General features: G+C 43.7%; 1 protein-coding gene across 3 annotated transcripts in view; it reads right to left on the minus strand.

Moving 5' to 3' along the window:
- foxp4 (forkhead box P4) overlaps window positions 1-16,618 on the minus strand; it is a 95,893-nt gene that overhangs the window by 25,331 nt on the left and 53,944 nt on the right. The window contains exons 4-6 of one of the 3 annotated variants that reach the window (XM_008299499.1): window positions 8,332-8,454; window positions 5,146-5,256; window positions 562-700 (exon numbers count right to left, since the gene is read on the minus strand). In XM_008299499.1, the coding sequence (XP_008297721.1) occupies window positions 562-700; window positions 5,146-5,256; window positions 8,332-8,454 (373 nt within the window). Of the gene's footprint in view, window positions 1-561; window positions 701-5,145; window positions 5,263-8,331; window positions 8,455-16,618 lie in introns of all 3 variants that reach the window. The other 2 variants (XM_008299498.1, XM_008299495.1) reach the window with 2 other exon arrangements.

Consider the following 16,618-nt stretch of genomic DNA (forward strand, 5'->3'; position numbering starts at 1 on the left):
CCCCTAAAGCATTCTCTGTGAGTGAGATAGTGTGTATGCGTGTGTGGATGTGGACACGCAGACTTATACACATGTTCATAAAGGGCGGGCCAGTCGACAGTCAACATTTATCGTTATAAAACTCCGCTGACAAATTTAAGGGACTGTGGGAGAAGTTATACGTAGGAACAGGAAAAAAAAAAAAAAACTCGCTTGGGCAAAGTAATAGCAAAACGATGATGTTCTTGTGTCTGGCTAATCTCAAGTACACACACACACGCATGCACACATTTGCCCAAGCACATGCACACATCTCTAAGCAGGGGGCTTAGTGGCATATTTTACCTATTATCCAAATGAGTACTTTCCACAAACCCACCAATCACGTTTCCTTTTATCTTTTATAGGCTGATTAACTTAACAGGCTTCACAGGCAGCACTGGGTACAGGCCTGTGTGTATGTGTATGTGCACAGTTTTGCTCATGTGTGCATGCATGTTTGTCAGGATGTGTCTGTGTCACAGAGTGTTGGACGGTTACGGTGTATGGGTTCTGTGTATGAACGCATGTTCGTGCTCATACCTTGCTGCAGAGACTGCATGGCGGCAGTGGGCTGCAGTGGAACCAGGCCTTGTCTCTGGAGGTTGAGGATGTGCTGCTGCTGAAGCTGCTGCATCTGGATCAGCTGCTGCTGGAAGGCCAGTTGCTTACTGCCTAACTGCTGTTAGCCAGAAGAGAAGACACAGACAGAGTAGAGACGTTAGTGAGATAGGTAATTTTTTCTTTGCTGCAGCTAACTAACTTGATTTCATTTTGTTTTAATTGTCTCAATTTGATAAGCATCAAATTCTAGCAGGATTTCCATCTGATGTGAAAGTAAGCTCTGACCAACAAAACCCTCAGATGTTTCCAAAATATTGGACCCACTGACTCTTGTTCTGATCTTGTTCTTTGTAACCAAAACTGAATGCCACAATTTCAACTAAAATATTGTTCGAGCAGAGAAGCAAGCAATTTTGTGAAATCAAAAACATTTTAATTTGTATTATTAGACCTTGTGCTCATTTTTGCAAAAAAATATGAAACCATAAATGCAGTATACACTGAACCAGCAGGGGCCTGCAGTAATCTGCTTTCACTTAAAAAATTATAATTAGCTTTGACTCTGAACTACTAAAGAAAAATAATTTTGCAAAAGTATCCCTTTTTCCAGTCGCAGTTTTGAACTAAATATCTGATTTAACATAAAAAGTTGCTGCAGTTTCATGATTTTTTTTCTTTACACCTGAAAAGAAGTCCTTCCTTTTACTATGATTTAAATTGGTCGGCTTATCCCATGTTACCATTCAGCGCCAACATATTGAAGCATAAAGTCAATTAACAACATATAAAATAAATAAAGGGATGCTGTAAAGGTTAATTGTTGCTGAAAAATAAAGTGAGAACTATGACGTATAAAATTAGTACCATATTAAAAAGAAGAGAAGCCTGAGGATATAGAGAGGAGGCGAAAGGATTGAGGGAGGTTAAAGGGAGACTGGAGGAGACTACATGGCGTGTGGTGATAATGTCGGTGTGTGTTACGGTGATAAATGTCCCCTTTCCTGCTCTCCCAGTCTGGGGCAGACCTGGCCTGTGCTGCGCTATTTGAAGTCGCCCCCCTCCAACCAGCCCCTGAGAGAGATGGACTTTATCTCTCACAGATAACTAGTGGAGAAGAAAAATAAATAAATACAAGTGCACATTGTGTGTGTGTGTGTGTGTGTGTGTGTATGTGTGTGTGTGTGAAAGAGAGTGGCAGCCTGGAAGTCTTTGAACAGAAAAGAACTCACAGGAAGGGCAAATAGGTCATTTCCTTTCAGACTTGGTGCCTGGGGAGAAGAAGTGTGGTGTCAGTGTGTTTGTGTATGAGAGGTTGCTGCTGGGGAGGTGTGTGCTTATGTGTGTGTGTGTGGTGGGAGTGCAGACGAGTAAGCACAACTATTCTTTACACAGATAAAAAAAAAAAAAAAGAGGGAAACTCTTTATCCATGTAATAGTTCAATGAAATTGTACAGTATGATATCTAGATATCTGGAGCTTGTTTTACATGTTTTACAAACGCAATTTGCAAGCACTGTTTGCAGGCACACTGTGTGTCGTTTAACAAATTATTTCTGTTCTTGCGTTCAAATGTGTCAACTTGCAGGAGAAGAATTTACCTAACTTTTTCAAATCCCAGTCTGCATGTTTGGTGAAATACCAACGCTGATCCTCGTTTAATGAAGTTTATAAATGTTAAATCCCTAAAAACGTATCTCTGTGTATGAAAGATACATATTTACAAGGTTTTTCAATGAAAACATTCCCTTGCTGTTTCAAAATGGCTGAGATTTACCTCTACACATTGCTTCCTTTTAGAAAAATTAGAACTATGAAGTAATCACTTCCATCTCAACCCATCCTTCCACCATTAGCTGCAGCTGATGCACACCAGCTCACTTGCATATCTGCACCAACACAGTAAAACTGTTACACAATAGCAAATTGTTGTATTACAGTATTTCAGCCGTACATATACTGTGAGTCTGAATTCATTATCTTGACATGATCAGTGGTACACTGCTTTTTCAAGGCCGAAATTCTCAGTAATGGCAATAATTGCTTATTTCACTCATGATGTGTCTTCAAGCATATAAAAAACACAATATAGACATGTGAACAAGGTAAAAAATGAACAGGAAATTAATCTCCAATAGACAACAAGTACAGACCACAGAGATCTCTTGTTCACGTTGCCCAGAATTTTTTGACTAAAGTCACCGGTCAAGTTATCTAGTCGCCACTTACATCGGACCAAACCACTACAGTCCATGAAACAAAGCTGGTGCTGCCTCATCCTGCCTCATTATTCTCCTCCTGCACTTTACCTTCAATTTCGTTGTTTAAAAGACATGTGTCTATTGTATTACCAACTACAGTATCATTTGGAAACACCCAGCTCTTTGGCCTTGTCAGAGGTGTTGTGGTCACCGACAAAATCCGTGTCATGCTTACATAGTTCAGTTCTTTGAAGTGAATTGCCAAATTCTAATTAGTTACAATAAATGGTTTATCAAGCTCAGAATGTCCTGCCTGAGCTGTTTCCTCCCTCTCCTTTGCTCTCCTTTTCAGCCCTCCTGCCCCTCCTTTTCCACTTGTCTGTCCATTTTATTTTTTCCACTCCGTCCTCTGTCTCTCATTCCCTCCTGAGATATGGCTATGGTTCTTTAAAACACACATAGTGTGAGTCTATGTGTATGTGTGTGTGTGTGTGTGTGTGTGTGGGTGTGTGTCTGTGTTCTGTTTACATTAGCTGTGGCTGAGTGGCCAAAGCTAGCGCAGTAACAGGCTGTCAATGTGATTTATGAGCACATCACACACTGTCTGAGCCTGCCAGTCACACAGACACGCGCACGCGCGCACACACACACACACACACACACACACACACACATACATATAAAAGGACACTAGCAGAAGATGTACACACACACAATAGATGGACACCCAAAGACACACACATACACACACACATGCACGCATCTCTTGTGATGGTCAGAGTCACTTCATTAAGCTGACTCCTGACCAGTCCCAAATGCTCCGGCGACACACAAAACACTGACTCGACACGCACATACATAGTCTTTCTTTCAATGCATCACTTCCACACAGACAAGAAAGTGAAGAGAAATTGCAGAAGAGAGGGAAAAGGGCAAAAAGGCAAAGCCACTAACTGCACAAACGCTCCAAAAAGCAGTGGAGGGATTTTATTTTACTCTTCTCTGTCTCCTGCTAGACTGGAGTTGGTTCAAACTACTGACCTACCTAACTAATTATTACTCTGACCAGCGACTGGCTTCAGAGACAATACAACCTAAGCATTACAGCTAGTTGGAGACATACCAACAGTATAAACCTCGCAAACAACATTTGTCTCAGTATCTTACAACACCTGCTTGGCCAGGAGAAGTGAAAACAATGACTAAAAAGATGTTTTGGTTGTGATTGATGCCTCCAAGCAACTGAGAAACACTGACTGCTGGAAATGGCCTTAGTCACATCAGCTGTATGCGCCTCTGCAGGGAGGCATATTCCCCCAGGTGTATGTGTTTGTGCAGTGAACCGTCACACATCAAGCCTCTCTCTCTCGCTCTCTCTCTCTCTCTCTCTCACGCTGCATGTATGTGTAGCTGTTTGACCAGTGTTTGCACTTGTCTAGTTGTTACAGGACAACAAACCTGAAAACTGGGACAGTGGCAGAGCGAAGGGAGAAGGGGAAAGCGATTCAGACACCCTCTCAACATGCGAGTCAACCACAACTGGTTTGCTTTGGTCACGGTCGAGTTGGTTGACCGCTGTCGGCGAGGAGTTTGTGGGGTGGGGGCTCTGCCCGCTGGGAGAGGAGGGGGAGATGAGGGAGGAGGAGGAGAAATCTAGGATGTGTCTCCTCATGCGTTTATCGGAAAAGTCTCACGAGGTCTTTCTCCTTAAGTCTGTCTCCTGCATGGTCGTCGGTGTATTGGATTTTTTTGGGGGGGCTTTCTAACATTCATACACCTATACATAAACAGGCAAACATCCACACGCAGTAATCTAGTCTGATCAATTCAGATCCTCTTTGATGTGCCACTATGTGATCCTAGTTGATCCTCTGTTATCTTACTGTACCACAGCTGTGGTTAAACCTGGTACAGTGTGTGCATTCATGCATATTTGTGTGTGTGTGTGTGAGAAAGAAAGAGGAAGAGCAAGTGAGGGAGGCTCCAAGTGTTGGCGGGGTTAATTGACAATTAAAAGAGCGGCAGACCCCTCCTACAGAGAGATTTCCCCTCAGTCTTAGAGCTGAAGGCATGCAAATGAACACTTTGGCAGGGTAGCATATGGCTCAGCACTTGCTAATCCTTGTTTTGAGACGAGCTTGTACACACAACAACAAACTAGATAACTGGAGGATGACAACAGCAAACGAGAAGCGGAAAAAGAGAGCGAATGTACTGTATGTGTAATATATTCTATACGTTACATCCTCTATGTGGTTTTTTTTTTCTGCTTTTTCCCATGTCAGCCACTTTTACTGCATGTAAGGGCACTTGTGTACTTCAGAGTGTACTTGAGCTGAGTGAGTGTGTACTTGGCTAAGTTCACCTCTTTTGCTGCTTGCTTCCCAGCCTGCTGTTGCTGCTGCTGCTGTTGCTGCTGCTGCTGCTGAGTCAGAAGCTGGAGATGTAACTGCTCCTGCTGCTTCTTGTAGTACTCCTGTAACTAGAGACAGACACAGAAAGGGGGGAGGCAGGGTGATGAGAAAGGGGAGAAGGGGGGGGGGGTTGAAGGAACATGAGGCGAGTGAGTCACAATGCACTTTGTACCAGCCTCAACAATTCTACAGTTTTCCCGTAAAATGACGTGGACGAGTCAGACATCATCATATGAATAGGAGTCTACAATAATGCAGCTGCTTTTGATTCTTCGGCTCTCACCGAAGGTCACTGAAGGCAGTTTATTGTTGTTGCTGCATGCGGTTCATTGACAAACCCCACACAACAAGCAAACACAGATCTGACAAAGACTCCTGAAGTATGTTCAGAAGCTGTTATGGTGTGTTGAGCAGTGTCAAAGCTAACTGTATATCACCGTAACCTCCTGGATTATTCACAGGGTTTAAACTCTGTATAGAAGGATCTGAGGGTGGCAAAAAAAAGCAGGCAGACACAAGAGAAGGACATACATCTGCATGCAAGCACTGCATTGTACTGAAAAGGAGTAGCTATATGACTAGAAAATACTAAACAAATAACTCAAAACAGATCTGAAAATGAGTGCTGGTGGCTGCTACATACTTTTTACACACATACACACACATGCAGTCTGCAAGACTGAACAGGACTGTTCTAAACCTACAGGCAAAAAAATGCACGTGGAGATATTCCTCTGTGAAATCTTACAGTATTTAGTGTACCGCTGTCATAAAACACCTGCTGGGTCTGTGTGTACTGCTTAGGGATTTGAGTCAGTAAATCTTAAATGGGCTCTTTTATGCCATGTGGAGATAAGAGAAGTTGTGCCCCAGGTTGTGTGTGGTTATTTATAGGTTGTCCATCATTTGCCATAGTTACAAAGTGATGGACTTGACTGAAGTCTAAAAGTGACTGAACTTTTCTACTGGAACTCCTGCGGTTTCTTCCTTTTTACTACCATTTTCGTGTCACATGTAACTCAGCAGATATTTTCACAAGTTAACAAGACTGCAGTAACATAGCATTAGTGGATTTAGCATTGCAGCATTTATGGAGACACATGAACGCACACACGCATACACAGCGCCTTCCGACTGGCCACAGCTTGTCTGTTTGTTTGAGTTAGTAATCATTAATTTACCCAGGAAGCTCCATTAAGATTATAATCTTGCTGAGAGGAGAGCAAGGCAGACAGGAAAACTCACACTGACCACAGTGTGTGTTAGTTTGTGTGTGTGTGTACGTGTGGAGGGGGGTTATCCTCCTGAGAACAGCTTGTACATGTGTCCGTCTGCAGTTTGTCTTTGTTTCATGGTGCATCAAATGTTCAAAGAGGCTTTTCAGCAGAGAATGACTTCACAGCGCAGCAGTTGCTTCGGTCTCTCATCCGTCTGACCCTACAGTGAGCAGACTACACACCACTGCCCATCCTCAGCACACACCCGATGCCATGTAATGCTCCTTTTGTGCAAAGCTGTTTTACATTTTCCAGTTTCAATCTTATCCCAGCCATAGTTTCAGTTTTGCATAATTTACTGTGCTTTTCTGCGTTCCTTCTTGTCCTTAATTTATTTTAAATGCAGGACTCATTCTTTCTTTCTGCTCTTTCTTTCTTTTCCATCTGTCTTTCCTCTCTTTTATCGCTCCTTAGGCGGAGTTAATCTCTCTTTTCCGCGTCACTAGCCCTGATCGCCTCCTAATCACACAGACAAATGCATATGCAAGCACACACTTGCACAGGCGCACACACACACACACACACACACTTGGCTGGAGAGTGGTGAGTTGAGGGAATAATTAAGTGATAATTAAGGTCTTTTTAATGATTTGATTCAGTGGCTCTGTGCATTAAGAGTATGTGTAAGTGAGGCACTCACCTCTCTAGCCTATTACCATGACCTTGACTTTAGTGAACACACCACGAAAGAAAGGCAGAGCAGCTGTACCATAAGTAAAGTAAAGGTTAGAGGAAACTTAAAGGTTAAAACACACACACAAACACGCATGCAAAGCCACAAATCAGTAACCGTACAAACACACACAATTGCTTTGTAGCTGTAAAACTTACTTACACACTCTTACACAATGCTCTATTGCCATGGGGATATGAAATTTAATGCTCCAGTGAGTGATATGTTGGCTGATTGTTGTGTGTGTGTGTGTGTGTGTGTGTGTGTGTGTGTGTGTGTGTGTGTGTGTGTAAAAGTGCCTGATTTGCAGATATACACTAAGTGCGTAGTCCATACTGTGGTTAATTAAGTGGGAGAGCAATGTTAAACTCAGTGGTTTTATTAGCGGTGCAGTGAGTGAGTGTGCATTATCAACCCCCTTTCCCCCCCGTCTTCTTTTTCCTCGTTATAGAAAAAAAAAGCTGGTGAAGAGGTTCTTAGCCATCTGAATGTCTGTTTCCAGAAAGCCAGCACATTTCACATTTCCATTATGATACATGTTGTCAGATCTTCCCACTGCAATTTATACTAGCCTAAAGCTACCGCTCCTTATTAAATCTACTGTCTGCTCTGGCCTTGCCTGAGTGTGTATGTACGTGTTTTCTAGACATCCCCTACTATGCAATTACTCCTCTATCCCCACACTGTTAGAAGTCATCTTCACAGCCTTCACATGACGACGTGTGTTTTGCTTGTGCAGGTAGGAGGTCACGGCTTGGTGCGGTTAAGTATTTGACAAATCTGTTGCAGATGAAGAGTGTTTATTGGTTTGTGTCGACATGGCAACCTCTCTATCACCTGCCGGGCATCGGCGCACACTCCTGAATCACTATGAATCATTGGATGACGCTAAACAGTGCATGTGTGTATGTGTGTGTGTGTGTGAGTGTAGGTGTGCACATGTGTGCCTGCAGGCGGGAGCATGCACATTCTCACAACAATACTAAAGAGCAGGCAGTCCAAATGACAATGCGTGTTTAAGTGGAAATGTGGACATGTGTTTATCTTCAAAGATCTTTGAGCATTGAATAAGATACAATCACACCCAGTGTGTGTCAGCGCCTACTAAAACAGACACATCTAAACATGCCAGTCTGGGACTGGGTCCAAAGAGCACGTGTGTGTGAGTGAGAATGGGTGTGGTTTACCTGCTGTAGCATAAGAGCCTGCTGTTGCTGCAGCAGGGCCTGGAGCTGAGGGGGAGACAGGATCTGTTGCATCTGCTGAGGAGTGATCATCTGTGGACTCATCATAGCCATGGATACAGGGACCTAAAGACAGCACAGAGGCACACACACATTTAAAGCTCTTTACACGCCTACATATTACCATGCAAAAGTAGGACAGCTCAGTCAGTGGGTTACACTTTGTGTGAAAAGGCCCAGCCAGCGAGCTGTAAGCAAGACTGTACCTGCAACTGAATGCTCAACTCAAAACAAACAATCCGAATAGAGGTAACACAGTATGCTGGTATAGACAGGTAAGCTAAAGCGGTTTGCTGTCTCTTATTCTCTGGTGTCAGTCACTGCTGTGAAAAGCTGGCAACATCAGGCAAAGATAAATAGACAGACGCAACTAAAACATACACATATTGTTGACACTTGCCTACACAAAGCTGGCACTGTTAAAAACAGACATTTTCTGTGGCAACAGGCAGAGATAAAAGGACAGATATGTAATCTGGCTATAAAATATAAAATCTTATCTGCTTTTATAAACACATGATTACGACTGCCTCCAATTCTCTTTCTACACAGTCAAGCCTGGCTAAGAAGAAAGGAACAACAAAGTGGGTATCTGATGAGATGAATATCTCATGAGTTAGAGCTGCAGGCAGCTAAAGAAAGAGAAAGTGAGAGAGAGGACTGAGAGACCAACATGGTGATTTTTGCAGATTTGTTGTGCAAGCACTCTTAATGCACATGCGTTGTACACAGAGATGTGCAGAGATGGCAATCTGATAACAAACATTGCAAAACTGAAGGCAAACTTTGCACATAAATTTGAAACTGAGGCATGCATGCACATGCATAAATGCAGATGTAATATAAGAAAAAAACACACTAGCAATCCTGCTGACAAAGCGCTTTTGTATTTGTTAACTGTTGGAACAACAACTGTTAATAAACACAGTTAATAATGGGGATCAAGAGACAGAGCAGTTGAGACAGAGAGATATTTGTGTGGGGGGCGTGGAGATTGAGAGCTGATATTTTTTCTCTGTTTATAGGCTGAGAGTTGTCTACCTTTTCTTTCACCACCTCCACATCAATAAACTATACTGCTTTCCCGATACAAACAGCCATCATGTCTTTACATGTCTGTTAATACAACAGTGAGTTATCACCGCTGAAATGTATTTTCATATCTACAAATTTTCCTCACTTGAAATATGGAAAATGACTGTTTCTTATTGCTAAATCGTGTGCACTTGTGCATCTATGTGTGGTTGTATGTGTGTGTACACAATTGCCAGTGTGTATATAGCTCACTTAAGAGCAGTCTATCTACTCACCACCTGAGGGGATGGCAGGTAGGGAGGGGAGAGTGGGTGAACTGTCACTGCTAAATTAAATCTGTAAAGAGCTGATTTGACTTTGTAAACAAGATTGGCCGTAAATACTCACACCTTCTTTTCCACCTGTCCTCTGCCCCCCCCTCCTTCCATCGCTCTCTGTCTCTTTTTCTCTGTGTGTGTCAGTCAAAGCCCTCCAGCCTCAATCTATGCCTTTGTCAAACCGTGTGTCTCTAATTGAGCCCACTTTTAAGTGCACACATAGGTGAAAGGATGGAGAAGAGGTAGTAGAGGGTAGGGCAGAGGTGGGTTGGAGCGAGATAAGCAAAAGAAGACCGACTGTGTTGGGATGAGTAGTTTAACGTGCGACAGTGGAGGGGTGAGTGTTTGGGCTGAGACAGAGGGAAGAGGAGAAGTAGAAAAGACAGAGTCAGAGCGGGGTGAGCACGGGGAAGGGTGGTGTTGTGGCAGTTGGTAAAGGAATAGGCAAAGGGGATGGGGGAGGTGGAATAGTGAGTAAGATGGGGGTGGTGATGGGTGCCGCTTGGCGTCATGCCAGCTTGCCCCCGCCGCTGGGCCTTGTCAGTCTAAGCTGCCAAATGAAAAGCTGTAATTAATTGCTCTTGTGCATCCCATTCTTCCTCCCTGACAACTCATACATTCTATTTTATACACACCGCCATCGACATTTTCAAGTCACAGGCGTAATAATTACTGGAGTTATAGCACCTTTCTGTGTGTTGGCTGACGTGCTGATGCCAGAACCAAATGTGCGGTGCCAGTGTGCAAGTGTATATTGTGCTGTATGTGTGTGTGTGCATGTGGGTGAAGGTGTGTGTGCATGTGGTTTAGGCTGAATGTGTGTGTGTGTGTGTGTGTGCGTGTGTCTGTGTGTGTGGCAGGCTGAATGCTGAGTAGTTAAGGTTTGACGCCATTAATTGCCCCTATAATCTAATATCACAAAGCGTGGTGATTATGGGGCATGCGTTGCCACCGCCATACGACACCGCCAGCCTGAGAGCGCTGCTGCAAAACAAAAGCCTCGCCATTAGCGATTTGACGGGCCAGGACAAAAGCGCCTCACAATGCAGAATTATATTTTCATTCGGCTTTGTCTCTCCTGGTGAATGATTTCTCCCCTTTCATTGGACTGTGAATAGGGAGAGTCTGAAAAGCCGGGCGATTTGAAGTCAGCCATTTATTAAATGCATTTAATTTTTTTTCCGCTGTCGTCCATTTTTTTCATGTTGCATGTTAATTTAAAAGAGAGAGATGCGTGTTAGATTAGTGGGAGAGGTGAAGTTGGGGGGGAGTGAGTGGTGGGGTGAGCAGAGAAAGGGGAGACGGAAGGATACCATCCATACAGGAGAAGAAAGGGAGAAGACGATAGTGAGGTAGGAAAATAATGAAAAATAGAGGGAAGAGTCATGCAGAAAGAGAACAGAACCCCACCAAGCAGGTTTTAGGAAAGAGCAAGTCTGGCCTAGAGGTTGAACTAATGGTTGTGTAGACTCACCTGCATGCACATGCGAATGCAAAAATGCAGGTGAAAAGTCGCGCAATCCTGTGCAGAAGATGTTTGATAAGAGTCCAACCACTAATAACGACAAGATTTCAAAAACCGAACATGTCGCTCCAATCATGGACATGCAAGAATCACTCATTAGTAGACACACATGCGTGCGCACAGCGGCAGACACACTGCTGAGGGGTCAGTGGCTGACAGAGGTCAACCCCTGCCATGGAAAGAGGGAGCTGGGGGAGGGAGGGATGGGGGGCAAGAGAGAAGAAGCAGGAGACAGCCCTGTCGTTTACAGAGAGTGGAGGAGTAATTAGAGGGGTTGTTTGAAGAGGGAGTTTAACTGATTAACAAAGGAAGAGAGGGAGCGAGGGAGCGCCCGAAAGATGGGAAGGAGAAGGAGGAGAGAGGCATGAAGTCCCAGAGGAGTGAAGAGAGAGAAATGGGGGAATGTAACTTGCATTTCAATGAGGCTCCATCCCTCTCTCCTCTCCTCCCTTGATGACTTTTCATTCTAACAAGGAGGAAAGCCTTTCCCCACTTTCCATTTCAGATGAAGAAGAGAAGAAGGGTGGCTATCTGATATTAAACCAGCATGCAGCCGGAGGGGGAATAGCCCCGGTGCAGCTCAGCATCGTGTTTATATAGAGGCAGGCTGCTTAAATGACTGCATCATCTCTAATTTAGAAGTGAACTTTGGATTTCACACTTTCACCTTTCTTCTAATTGAGGTCTTTGACTATATAAAATACAGCACCCTTAACCATCACGTATATTTTAATGCAAACTCGTGCACCAAAATGATCACAAACACTTCTTAGCGGTATGACACTGATTTTGAAATGCTGGGGAAACCCACAAAGCAGGACAGTCAATAAAAGAGTAACACCCTGTGTATCTTCAACACTCTCTTGAGCTTCACAAGCAGGTAAATTTACTTCTACAGTTATTCATCTCATGCCAGCTCAAAAATGTGCAGCCGGTATACGTAAGTGTTTGTGTGATTGCAGTGAGTGGTGAGAAGAAAGGAGGCTATAATCAGAATCTAAACAGGCTCTCAGTTTAAATGATGCAGGCCTTGCCTTTGGGTCTATGGGGACACACAGGAGAGAGGGATAATTGAAAAAATGACAAGGAGAGAGCAGGAGGAAGAGAGAGGGGCTGACACAGACCTCCTCCTCCTCCTCCTCCTCCTCGTCCCCCTCACCCCCTCTCTTGGTAGGAGCAAACCCCAGCGCTGTTTATCCTTGTCACTGAGCATTACCACCTCACCCTGGAAGGGGCGGCTGCCTCTCTGTCTGCCTCCCTGTCACACACACAAACACACACACACACACACACACACACCTAGAGCTGCCTGAACACTGGCCGCAGCCTTCAAATCTTTTTGTTTCCTCCATTGTAATAATATCGCCATGATGGTTTTTTTTCTTTATTTAACGGTGTGCTGCTTTTTTTCCGGCCCCTTCTGATTGAACAGTGGCAAAAGTTTGACACGTTAATTCACCTGGCAGAAAAAGAAACACGAGCGTCAGAAGCTTCTTGTTGTGCAAAGGATTTAATGGCATGAGGCGGAACACTCCCCTCCACCTTCTTCTTCTTGTTGGTTCAGGATTTGTTTATTCGCCAGCTATCATCGCTATCGCTCTTTCCATCTTTCAGTCCCTCCAGGTAAACAACCTGTCTGTGCTCATCACGCCAAGAAATGAGAGCAGAGCTTGAGGAGGTGGAGAGGGGAGGGAAAGAGAGAAAAGCATTTGAGCGAAAAAGAGAAATAAGGAGTGCCTACTGTGCTGAGAGTGTTGTTTGGGACTCAGGGCCAGGCCTTCACTGGAAGTAAAAAGGGCCCCATTGTATGTGGTGAGTACCCCTCCTCCAGCTAATCTGCAGCCGGGCCAGGGGCCACATTACTCTGGGGGAAACTGATGAGCGAAGCCAGGTGGGGCCGGGGATGATACGGGCATCTTACAGTTTCAAACTTCAAACCTTTTTTGCTGAGTAATCTTTCTGTATGTGTTGAAGAACAATGTGTGTGTGTGTGTGTGTGTGTGTGTGTGTGTGTGTGTGTGTAAGCTGCTGCGACAAAACCTGCCAGAGAAGGTTTGTGTTTTATTTGTGTGTATTTTTAACAGTCGGTAAATGGCGTACTTCTTCACATAACATTTACATAGTTGATAAAATAAAAAATATTTTTGGTGATTTTTATTTTTTGTGTGTGTGTGATCTAATGGATGAAGTATTTCTTTATTGGTTCCTAAACTTTTCAAGCTAAACTAATAAATGCTATGTCAAAAAGATGAAAATAGAATAGTTTTTCTTGGCTTAAGAGAAGTTGAAATTCTGGAGATATGGTTTCCACAAGACAGTGAAGAAAGAATTCATTCATTTCCTTTAATGCATTTGCGGGTCGTGCATAAACCAATAAAATACAGTGTTTATTTAATTTTCGGCAAACTATGAAAGTATAGACCATACTTCAAGGTAATGATGCTTTTTTTTGTTAAAACGGTTTAACTGTGCGTGATCTTTTTTTATTTAATTGTGAAGTTGTAGAAGTGAGCTGAAGTTTGTTACTCACAGCTGGCATGAAGCAGTTTTCACATATTTGTAATCATTATGATATAACTGTAAATCTGTAGGTCTAAGAATGTGTCTTCTTAAAGGTTTTTTTTGTTTTGTTTGAGCACACAAAATGAAAAGAGAAACAGCAACAAACAAGAGATGGAAAGTGAAGAGCGAGTTACAGTCCTGGAGCCGAGACTCATATACAAACACAATGTATGTGGAAGCGTACGAAACACAGCTCTCCCTGACAGGGGCCAGACAAATGAAAAAAAAAAAAGAACGAAAAAAAAAAAAAAACTTCAGAGAGGACAGTGAAAGACCAGCAAGTTCAAGTGGATAATCCCCCCTCCCCCAGCCTCTCCTCCTCCTCCGCTGACTCCCTCCATCTAACGCCCCAGTGCCTCAGAATAAAAATGACAACACATTTCCAGAAACACACACACAGACGTACACACACTTGGGGCACTTCATTGGGAAGTGTGAGAGGCCGTTATCGACCATATTTCATTACTGATTTCACTCATGTTTCAAATCACAAAATAAGAGTTTCACACTTCAGTGGCCAGACCCAAACCTTTCCTCTCCATCCTTCTCTTCTGTCTGTCCACCCCTCTGCCCAGAGCAAAACCCAATCCACTGGCTGCTCAGCCTCCTCCCATACACCCTTCACAAACTGTCAGGATTCCATACTACCCCCCCAAACACACACACACACACACACACACACACGAACCTGCACACAAATTGTGTGCACACACAGCCACAATTCCCTCTACATCAAATAAGAGAAACTGCCAACTAAGCACTTTCATTGAGTGGACAAAAGGAGTGCTTTGGGAAAAACACTTTGAAAGGAAATAAAAGAGAACGAGCGAAGGAACTACTTCAGTTCCGCAGACTCTGGGGGGCTAAACACTCATCTTTCCACATACTTTTGTTGATTAGTTAAAAGACTTTGAACCCTGCCTCAATCTTTATGTTTAGTCGTTTTTCACCAACCTACAGCACAGTAATTCAAATAAGGGAAGCTGCGGGAAAGAAAACATTGAGCAACACAGAGAAACACACAAGCGAATGAGGATCGCAAAACTGATTAAAAGTAGTTCCAGGGAAATAAAATCTGTGCTTTAAGAGTGACATGACTCAGTTTCCTCCTCCCGTCTTCCCCTGCGTCGCTGCTTCTCTTGCCTCCATCCCACGGTGCTGGTGTCAGCCCTCTCCAGAGAGCAGAGAGCCAAGCTAATTAACATATCTCTAATGAGTCTTTTCATTTTTTTCCTAATTAAACGAGCTCCTCAATAATACATGAAAACAGGACACCGCGCTATTCAATTACATACGTAAGGGCTGCAGCCAAGCACGTGCGTTAATCTGTATGTGTGCATGCCAAGTGCCAGTGTGTTAAGTGTGCCAGGCGTGTGTCTGCCAAGTGGTGCATATGTGTCTGCTTGTGCCCACCCAGTGTACGAGAGTGTGCCAAGTGTGCCTATTGTGGAGAATGTGTGGCAGGTCATGGAGGCATGCTACGTATCATGCTGGGTAATCCGCCAATTGCCACTTTGTCTGCCAACTGTGTGCCCACCAATTCTCTCAGTAGCACTTGTGCCACAACCAATTAGGGTAACTGTGGCCAATTATGTCCAACACCTCCTACAAACACATATCTAAAGTGTGAAATTATCCAAATTCCGCAGAGGGTAAGATATCTTTAATGTCTTACAAAGGACAGGAGGCAGACCGTGCTTGCATGATCTCCTAACTGAGAAGGGTTTGATATGTTTTTCAAATGTATGCAACAGAATGACAAGATCTAAAACACAACTTGTGCAATTTTCAGACTCATTTAAATTGATATCATTTTCAACCATCATTATTATTAGTAGTAGAATTATTTCTCCCTGCCGAAAATTATGCTTCTGCTTCCAGTGTCAATTATTACTAAAACTACCACTAAATAACCACTTGTGAAAATATTTTGTGCTTTTCAGCAACTGTAGCTGCAATTTTGTTGCGCACAATCAATTTTTTTTCCTGCAATTGCCTGTCTGGAGACTTGAGCTATTGTCGAGTTCCTTCTGAATGTGACACATGACAGTGTGACACACATGCACACACACACAAAGTGGATTGATACCATCTCATACAGCCAGCCAAACACACAGACCATCTCTGAACAACCAATCAAAAAGCAGATACAATCTCAGAGTTTCTTTTGCTCTCCGCTCAGATCCTCCCCTCTATTATAAATAAAGAAAAGAAGAGAAATATGATGGGGAAGGCATTGGAGAAGGGGGGGGGGTTGAAGGAGGAGGGGGGAGCTTGTCAGCGCAGACCAAGGCTTCTCCAGAGAAGTCAAGACACGAAAAGAAGTCTTCCCGCTCACCCTGTCTGCCTCCGCCGTTCTCCCTCAGAGAGAAGGGAAAAATCTAATTATCGAGCTCCTAAAGATCTCATTATTGGCTGAGGCTCATTTGCATGTGTGAGAGCAGCCCAGCAGGATCCAACCTGAGGACGGCCATTTTGTGCCTGATGTGAGCCACCGTGCCACTGTACAGTCACTTACTGCCACCTTTGGAAATGACCAGATTAAATGTCTAGCTTCACTCGCTCCGCCGTTCACTCGCTGGGGCCACCGGATGATTGCTTCAATTTAAAGGTGATCATAAAGCTGGAAATTACAGTACTTAAGAGGTGTCTACCTGCCACCTTAGTAGCAGGGTTTATTGTGAAGTCTGGTATACAACTTGAGTGCTGCCACTGCACGCAGGTACAACAACTGGCTAATAATTTGTGCTTTGGTGTTTGTGAGAATCCAAGCGCAAACACACACATGCAC

This window comes from Stegastes partitus, unplaced genomic scaffold (assembly GCF_000690725.1).
Source record: "Stegastes partitus isolate 25-593 unplaced genomic scaffold, Stegastes_partitus-1.0.2 Scaffold1425, whole genome shotgun sequence".
Lineage (NCBI taxonomy): Eukaryota > Metazoa > Chordata > Actinopteri > Pomacentridae > Stegastes > Stegastes partitus.